At 37.5% G+C, this 9527-nt stretch overlaps 2 protein-coding genes across 2 annotated transcripts; one reads left to right on the forward strand and one right to left on the reverse strand.

Annotated features, from left to right (window-relative positions):
- The first annotated feature begins 686 nt into the window (after window positions 1-686).
- Window positions 687-2844, forward strand: LOC104245652 (large ribosomal subunit protein eL38-like). The gene is made up of 3 exons (XM_009801287.2): window positions 687-775; window positions 2277-2460; window positions 2636-2844. The coding sequence occupies exons 1-3, from the start codon at window positions 773-775 to the stop codon at window positions 2656-2658; spliced, it is 210 nt and encodes a 69-aa protein (XP_009799589.1). The 5' UTR covers window positions 687-772; the 3' UTR covers window positions 2659-2844.
- A 2285-nt stretch (window positions 2845-5129) lies between these two features.
- Window positions 5130-8586, reverse strand: LOC104245650 (ycf20-like protein). The gene is made up of 3 exons (XM_009801286.2): window positions 8399-8586; window positions 7026-7207; window positions 5130-5761 (listed from the first exon to the last, which is right to left on the reverse strand). The coding sequence occupies exons 2-3, from the start codon at window positions 7202-7204 to the stop codon at window positions 5317-5319; spliced, it is 624 nt and encodes a 207-aa protein (XP_009799588.1). The 5' UTR covers window positions 7205-7207; window positions 8399-8586; the 3' UTR covers window positions 5130-5316.
- Between the last annotated feature and the right edge of the window lie 941 nt (window positions 8587-9527).

Genomic DNA, 9527 nt, shown 5'->3' on the forward strand with positions numbered 1-9527 from the left:
TGCATTTCTCAGGTATCTTATTCTTCGATTTTCCGCGAATTTACTTACTTGTAAGACAGAGCTAATAAATTACTTTTAAGTAATGGAAATTTGGCATACATTTGAAGAGAAATCAGATTTCGGGAGGCAATGGAAGGAAGGGGAAGAGTAACTCTGAGTGTTCGGCAATGACGGACATATCTGTGAGTGTATTCAAAGCTTAAAGGAATGAAGTTCAAATTAATGGAAAATAGAATTAGCCGTGATGATGTATTTTTATTTTTTTTATACCGTTGGAGTGTTGGTGGCATACATTTGATCCCTTACTTTAGTTTCGTTGCATGTGCTTGTTGACACAATTTTTATGTTATAAACGGTGTTCGTCTTATTTTAGCTTCTTTTTGTCCATATTAGTTAGGCGTGTTTATAGCACTATACTTTCCGTGGAATCCCGCAAATTTTCTTATTGGTGTAATTTTTAACCGAATCGATAAAACCCAAAAATCGATAAATCGAAATTGAAAAAATCGAAACCTTATTGAAACGATAACGATAAGCATATGTACAAATCGATAATCGATAAGTAATTTTCGATAAGGCTCAAAATCGAATGCACCCCCAGGCAGAGAAGGGAGCAGGGAGGGCAATTTTGGAATATCACGGTAGGGACAAAATTGGAAATCTGCCACTAGGGTTTTAGGCACCCTTTTTATAACACCACCATTATTACGTCTTCCTCTTGCAGGCAACAGCGGCGCTAGAACTTGGTATCCTCCCCATCTCAGCCCCAAACATGGTACATTTTCCCCCAATCTTTCACCCTGCTTTCTGGATATTTACTTGCCTTGTTTTTTTTACGGTTCAATTTTGATAATGTCATACTCCTATTTTTTTTTTTTTAAAAAAAAATTGTATCGATTCCATTTTCGATTTTTAGATGAGCGCTCATCTGTAGCATTTTTCAGTTGCTAATTGCATAGCTTGATTTTCTGGTTTAGTATGATTCGGGAAAGTTAGGCCAAAATCGGGCCAGAATTGGAATTTACTAATTTATTGGACGTAAACCTTAGGAAATTGCCAGACTGCGAGATATTATGTGATATTAATTTTTTTTTTTAATTTTTTTTCTCCTTTCGCTCGCAGTAATTATGTTACTTTCTAAGAAAACATTGTGCTATTTGGGATGGTTCACGAGATAGTATGTTCCTTTCATTTTGCTGATATGTTTTAAGTAATTGATGAATGGGTTTCTTGCTTTGACAAATGCAGGTTTTTGTTCTGTCTTTTATCTGTACTAGCTATATGCACCAACTGATAATTGTATGTCATGTTCTACTATATTTATGCAAACCTTGTCACTTAACCACTACAACAACATACTCAGTATTATCCCACAACGCGGGGTCTGGGGAGGGGTAGTGTGTACGCAGACCTTAGAGGCTGTTTCCAATATACTAGTAGATCTTCATTAGTTAAAGTGAAACACATGAAATTCATTATAGACCTTTATTATCAAAAAGGGCAGCCTTGTGCGTGAAGCACCCCGATTTAACGCGGGGTCCAGGGAAGGGCTGCACCTTATGAGGTGTGACATAGGCAGCCTACTTCGATGCAAGCATCAATGGTTGATTCCACGGCTCGAACCCGTGACCTATAGGTCACATGGAAACAACTTTACCGCTGCGCAACGGCTGCCCTTCCAGACTTTCTTTATTATCAAAGAGACAACAACAACAACCACCCAGTAAAATCCCATTAGTGGGGTCTGGGGAGGGTAATGTGTACGCACACCTTACCCCTACCCCTATGGGGTAGAGAGGCTCTTTCTGAAAGACCCTCGGCTCAAGAGAACAAAAAGACAAAGAAAGTAAATTAAGAAAAAAACTTTGTTAAACACTGACTCATTAATATTACTCTTTTAACAAGTTAATGGTTATTACTTGGTTTATGCGTTCAGGTTCAGGCAGTAATCTTAGGTCCCTTTGTCTTTTTCACTTCACGTATAACATGTATATTTACCAAACAAGTCTGTGTTTATATTGACAAAAAAATTGTTGTACCTAGTAGCTTTTTACACCGTTGAGTTGGATGAAAGCAAACTGATGATAGTCCATAACTGGATTGATGTGATTCATTATTTTTGTTCTGTTGTTGTTTCAACTCAATTGATTGGTTTAACAAATGCTTTGGTTAGATGAGATTATGTCTTGGGTCCTACTGAGAGCTCCATTTTTCTGTCTCTTGTCTTTTAATCTGCTCTACAAATGTGAAATTTTAACCAAACATTTTAATACCAGCCGAAGCAAATACACGAGATCAAGGATTTCCTTCTCACAGCTAGAAGGAAGGATGCACGGTCAGTCAAGATAAAGAAGAACAAGGATATGGTCAAGTTCAAGGTTCGCTGCTCCAAGTACCTTTACACACTTTGTGTGTCCGACTTTGAGAAGGCTGACAAATTGAAGCAATCACTTCCTCCAGGTGGGTATTTCCTGACATGCTAACTTTGTGCTATTTATTTTGATATTCTCTACACAACACTGTATGTCTCTGCCTTCTGCTATATCTAAGTCACTGCACTTGCGATGTATGAACTTTTTATTTGTGTGTACATGATTTCATGAACTTAACAGATGGAATCTTTTATGATTTGTAGGTTTGAGCGTGCAAGACCTCTGAAGATGGAAAGCATCAATCTTTTTCCTTTATAAGTTATTAGACAATGGAGAATTTTGAAAGAACTCATATGTTTGTTGTTCCTTCATATTTTCTTGTCTTTCTGCCGGTGTCCTAAGTATTGAGCATTTAGAAACACATTGCTTTTTTGACCCCGCTTACATTAATATGAACCATTTTCGTGTCAAATGGATTTTGATTGTTAGATGCCAAGATTTACTTAATTACTTTCTCATTGAGTTCCTTGGGAAAATTTCAGCAGAACCTTTAAATTCTTGAGGAATGAGGAAATGTAAGCATCTTTGGAACCTTTTAAATTCTTGAGGAATGAGAAAATGTCAGTATCTTTGGATTCTTGATGTGCATCACCATCCGGTCATAGAAAGGAGGTTTGCAGGATTTCCTACCAACTCCTGAACTTTTCGGTGACATGGTCAACATTTAGACTGCCTGATACCTGAAAAAATGAATCTCGCCTCCTGGTATTAAGAGTTTGGTGAAGTAACATATGGAATGCAACCTTTCTGTTGGTGGAAGAACAGGATTTGGAGATAACCCTATGGCCGTAGTATTTCATTAAGTATTTGTGAGTCCCTAATGTTTTGGAAGGCCATTCCCCTTGTAAACGAAATGAGCAAGGCTCAGCTAATGCTAGAAGAGCATTTAGAACTTGAGTAGAACATCAATAAAAGGTTCTGTGGTCCGGAATTAGTACACCCTATGTTTTTAAATTCTCCCCGGGTTATTGTTTTAAAGCCTTAAATCCTTTGCAGCTCAATAACTCCATTGACGTCTGTCTTTTATGAGGAGATACGTATACATCTATAATAGGTGAGTTTCTGTACTCAATACTCTCAAGAGATCACCACCTTCAAGTTAGTTTTTGCTAAAGGATATCAGCGCTCTTATACAGAAACTTCTCCGTTAAGTGCCTTTTTACAAGGTAACTCTTTTAGCAAGCATCAATGAACTGTAGTTAGTCTCCAAAAGAACTTTTTTTACTGTACTCGTATTAATGTATATGAGTATAGTTCATAGGAGTCCAATAGATCGTATGTATCTATCAGTCTATCTATAGACTTCATATGAGTCTTATGTGAATCACTTACGATTCAGAGAAGTCTATAACTATAATAGGGCTGACAATTGACAAATGATGATGAACTTCACTTGACAAACTCCATTCAGAAGTACAATGAAATAATTATCTTTGTACGCAAGCATAAAGCAATTGAAATTCAAAAGTGGTGATTTGACGCTAGGAAGGCCATTTCTTTACCAAGTATCTCTCTCGCTTTTTTTCTTTTTTTATTCAAAGTCACGACTTTATTACCGTATGAGCAAAAATAGGCTTTGAGGGAAGGGGGACTACGCCTGACCTTCCATTACATCTGATAATGACGGAAGAACAAATTTGCCTCATGCACATGATAAATGAAGCTAATCATATGTAATCTAATGGGGCGGGTCATAAAGCTGTGAAGATTCAGGGCGGCTCAAAAATCACCACATTTGCTCCTCTTCTTGACTCTCAGTGTTCAATAATCCTTTGAGTTGCCTAGGCATTGTGTCAAAGTATGTGTAAATATTTATTTCATCCAATTAAGAACCCATTTTATCTGCAACTTGATTGGCTTCCCTGTTAATGAATAAACCATGACTGGCACCAAGTGTCTAATCTCAGCCACAATTTCTTTAATCCTCCATGGAATAGACCACCAGTCCAGGATGTATTTTTAAAGAAGCAGAGAGTCAGTTCTCCAATAATCAAGACGTTCCCCGTGCTGATGCATCACTTCAGTCCAAACAGAAGCGCCTTAGCCCCAGCCATGTTACTAGTACCTGGTCCAAAGGTAAAACATATGTCTCCCCCAAGCTTTCCATAACTACCCCACCATCTCCACAAATCCCATTCCTGGAACTACCATCAATATTAATCTTGATAAATAATAGTTGTGGTGGTTTAATCCATCTAACCACTGTGAAGGATCTTTCAATCAGGGGAGTCACAAACAATTTACAAATGTCTTCCCAAAGGTTTCCAACAAAGATGCTTCTAAATTGCAGCTTCATGCTTAAGAGTATGCAAAGGAAACTAGATGGAACTACAAAGTACTTACTGTTACTCTCTACTTAGTTCCTTTCAACACATTCAATCATCATATATGAACCTTCCTATAGTACAATAGTTACTTAAATATACTAGAGTAAAGAAAGGCATTTAATATTTCTGTTACGTTCTTAACTGGATATATTGGAATGCTGCATGAGAATCAGAATGAACCAACATACAGATGGAAATTGACACCAATACACATTTTTAGCACCTCCTGATCAGCATATGGCACATATCCAGAGAACTTGCTCTCAGCAAGAATTTGAAAATTAGCTATAAAATAACTTAACATATAAATTAGCTTCAGGTTAATAAACAAGTATTGTAGGAAATTGCAACAGTAGTGACATAAGATATACTAACAGAAAGGTATCCTCAAGTGAATTGGACAACAATTTATTAATATACATGTGCCCTCAAATAGAAGAACCTCAGTTCTAACACAAGTACATAGGAGCAGTCTAGAGTATGATACATACATGGAACGATGGAATTGAGTGGACAATCGTTTTGGACAAAAGAATTCAAGGTTGCTAGAGAGAAAATCAACTTCCTAATTTGAAAGCATCAACAAAGAGACCTAGAATAACACCTGCTTTCCAGTAGTTCACCATTGAAACCAGAGATTGCAACCTCCTGGAAGGCAGAGAAGGAGGCTTTTTATACATCAGCATTCCGATTCCCTCAATTGCAGCTACAACGACTCCTGCTACTAGTACATCCCAATCACCAGTCTGTCCTAGGATCGTAGCCAAGGCATTTGCCGTATAAAAACCTAAGAGAAGCAGAAATACTTTCATCGGAAAATTTTTCCGAGCTGAATTGAGCTTCTCCAAGAGCTGCCTGCCCCCACCACCAACTATCCTCCCCAAACGAGTTCCACCTAAATCGCCGCCATCACCATTGAGGTCATCTTGATCATCACTACTGGGAATTCTGCCTGTATCCAAAGCAAATGCTATTCTTGATCCACGTCTTCTTGTCTGCGACCTGTTTTTACAAAACGAAGGTTATATAATCATGCAAAAGAAAATATTTTTCCCACAAGCTGCAAGGCAAACAGATAAATAAATATTTTTACGATAACTGCCTCTTGTGGATTTTCTCTGTTTCAGTCCTATGATTTAGAACTCAATTTCTAGAAGATACAGTTCCAGCATGTTATTGACATTGTTTAAGAGAAAGCAATTTAACATTAATTGGAGAAATCAAAGCCATAGTTCTTATTTAAGTAAGCCTTCATATGTTGATAAGAGGACTAATTCATCCCTAGTACAGGCTAAACTTTAAACAGACTTTTAGAGCATAAAAAGAATTAGATATCTCAAGTAGCAGACACAAACACTAGCATCGGGTTAGATGCCAGGACAGATAGGAAGATATAGTTGTTTCGAAAATATGAGGGCTCTAAAGATTTAGTATGGGACTAAGTCGTAGTTGATTGATATTAGTGAAAGACCAACTAATGCACAGATATGCGTACAGGCACAGAGTTTGAAGTGCAAAATCACAAGCTTGTAGCTTTAACAAGGCATAACGATTGTTTTGTCCAGGCACTACCAAAAATCACGATGTCCAGGCACTAAACCAAAGAACAGGGCAGCGAGAAAACCACACCAAGAAATTTTTTGTTAGGCTGTTGATTTACACTGCTATGCCCAGAGCAAAGATCTCCCCTCACGTTTTTTTTCTTCTTCCATAAAGGTGGTGTCTGGGCCAGCTTTCACTCGCCTATTCCACTGAGTACCTGCTATCTCCCACCAGCACAAGTAACAGGTAACTTTGAACATCTTAGGCAGATGGGAGAAAATCACCGAATGTTTTTTTTGTCTATGTTGGGATTTGAATTCTAGTCTCCGAGGTTTGCATCCACTTCATTTGACTACTAAACCCTCACATGCCTACTTAACTCCAGGCCTACCATAGCTAGAGACAGAGTTTACTACCTGTGGCAAAAGTGAGGAGGAAAAGGGAGGGGGAACCGGAAGAGCTCTGATACCTTCAAATTTCTGGAATTAAGAACATTGATTTGCAAAATTTGCTTCTGCTTTTTCTATCGATGTGAAATGACAACAATTGCATAATAAGATATACCTGAATAACTAGTTAATTTATAAAGGATTCCACTGCACATTGGAAATGCAACTAACAATGTTTCGAGCAGCAAAGTTTAAACTATGAAAGAAATTATTTTTCGGACAAAATAAAATCAAGTAGATATCCCAAGATTCAAAACCAATAATTTGAATGTTACCTAATATTAATAGATGGCATACATTTTACACCAAACTTTGAAATTTGTTCAGTTACTTCTAGTCTGTTGGAGAAATCCAGGATAGCAGAACTTCTTGAAACTGCAAACAAATGTCCAACGCTTTCATTTTCGGCTGCTGGCAAAGACTGCAGTATTATTGCATCCATTCTAGAAGCCATGAACTGTAAAGTATATAAAAGAAGCAATCAGAAACCAACTTAACAATAAGATATTATGAAAAGAGAGGAGAGGGCATGAAAGAATCTGTGGGGATCCCTCTGTGTGTACATATTATTCAAAGTTTTCATAGTAGAAAACCTGCTGCAGACATCTCATGGCTCAAAATATATATCACTTCATCAAAGTGTCAGACTTTTATTAGTATTTGCTACGCAACCTTATCTCTGCCCTTCCAGGGTAGGGGTAAGGAGGCGTACATCTTAGTATCTTACCCTCCCCAGACCCCACTCGTGGGAAACTACTGGGTTTGTTGTTGTTGTTGTTGTTGGCATGATGATGACATGAGTAGAGGCGGAGCTAGGAATTGAAGTTTACGGGTTTGGAATTCTGATTTTTTAAAGTTACTAGGTTCTAAATTCATAATACGTACGTATTTAATGGATTTCTTGAGATGAAATACGGGGTTTGGACCAAAGCTGCTAGGTTTGAACGAACCCGTAAACTACATGCTAGCTCCGCCCTGGACATGACTTGAACTTAAATGGAGAAATATGGTCAGCAAGGATTGATATAGCCACCCCAACTTGTTTGGGACTAAGGCAATTATTGTTTTTTTTGTTGTATCCTAGTGTCAAACTATATGCAGGATTAGATAAAGTACTCTTGAAGGTATTTTTTTCTTGTCTCTATATTTGGCAGACAAGTGAGCGGCTGTAGCATCCACCGGTAATGTGTGGAAGAGGGTAGGATTTCTATGTGGATAGGGCATATCAACACCTTTTGCATCTTTTCATTTCCTTCCTTAAGTGCAGATTTTAGTAATGAAATAAAATTACTTATCCAAAGAAACAGAAGTGCCTATTCTGCATTCTGTATTTAATCTGCTTTGGTTTTCTTTTCCTCTTTGATAAACCATAAATTTGATTACACCAAAACTTTTTAGATTTCATAACAAGCTGAACGAGGCCAAGTCCATTTGCAATTACTATTAAACCATCAAAAGTCTATTTACTGCTAGCAGGATAACACTATCAAAATTCAACTTCAAATTGCAGAATACCCAAATAATTTTACAAAATGCTGCATAAAAGAAAAGGACCCAGGCACCAGCATTTACAACATTCGAACAGAAGCATACATAATTGTGCTTTTGTGTGTGTGTGTGTGAGGTTGGAGGAGGAGTGGGAGGTTACCTTTTAGGAAGAATAATAAATCTTTTTAGCTATCCCACAACAAAATAACTGTGCGCCTTTTTCCTATGCATTCAGAGAAACAAGTACGGGTCACTGGCTGAGTCTAGCGACTCAAGTTTCTTTTTGTGTTGAAGGAAATGTTGACTGATATTTCTTAAAAGCAAAACTGAACCTGGACAATCGGAAACAAATTAAAAAAGAGTAATACCCTAAAGTTTCGTTTTAATCGGTTTCCTACCCAAAATATATTTCCTTTAGTTATTGCCCCCACGTTGATTTTTTAAGGTGCATATGATGCACGCCTTTAGATGTGCCAAGTAAGGCTGGCAACTGGGCCAGCTGGGACCGAGACCGGTCCGGGACCGCAGGCTAAATAAGCTAAACAGGTTGGGATCATTTGGCTCGCTAGAGGTGGGCTCGTGTCGGTCTCGTGGGCGAATTTAAGCTAGGAACCGTTAGGACCGGGCCCGTTTGGCCGCCCAAGAGACCGGGACTGGACCAGTCCCTTGGCGGGCCAAAAGGGCCCAACGAATATAAAAAAAAGAGCCGTTTGGCTTTTGAAAAAAGTCGCCGTTGGGTGTTTAAAAAATAGCCGTTGGGTATTAAAAAGTAGCCATTTAACTCCTCCAACTAATTTTTAGTCTCAAATTTTTTATTATTACATTTTTCCCTATTTTCTACTATGAATACCTCCTCATTCTTTCATTTTTTTTACAAAATCAATCTATCAAAATCTCTCTCTCTCTTTCTCTTTAATTTTCTTCTATACTTGCTACAATTGTTTACTTTATCAAAAAAATAGTGAAGTTGCTACTATTACTTATTTTATTTCATAAAATAGTCAAAAAATATTGAGGTTGTTACAATTTGTGAAAAAATTATGAAGTTGGTGAATTGGAGTCTTCAAATCTTCAACAATAATCAATTTTCAACAAGTCGTACGTTAATTTAGGTAAACGCGTTCCAACTCTTAAGTCTTAATATTATAGTTTTGTTTGTTTTATTTATTTGCTATACTTGATTAATTAAGATGTCTTCCTTAAGAAATATTTTTGGTAAAAGTAAGAATAAGGGAAAATCCAAGACTAGCGAATCTAGTGGTACTGTTGTTCCTCCTCCCCTGCCCCTG

This window comes from Nicotiana sylvestris, chromosome 3 (genome assembly GCF_000393655.2).
Source record: "Nicotiana sylvestris chromosome 3, ASM39365v2, whole genome shotgun sequence".
NCBI lineage: Eukaryota > Viridiplantae > Streptophyta > Magnoliopsida > Solanales > Solanaceae > Nicotiana > Nicotiana sylvestris.

Coding starts and splice junctions, on each gene's coding strand:
- LOC104245652 (XM_009801287.2), top strand. Junction 2,461..2,635: donor GAAGCAATCACTTCCTCCAG/GTGGGTATTTCC, acceptor TATGATTTGTAG/GTTTGAGCGTGCAAGACCTC.
- LOC104245650 (XM_009801286.2), bottom strand. CDS start 7,204: ATGGCTTCTAGAATGGATGCAATAATACTGCAGTCTTTGCCAGCAGCC. Junction 5,762..7,025: donor ATGCCATCTATTAATATTAG/GTAACATTCAAA, acceptor TTGTAAAAACAG/GTCGCAGACAAGAAGACGTG.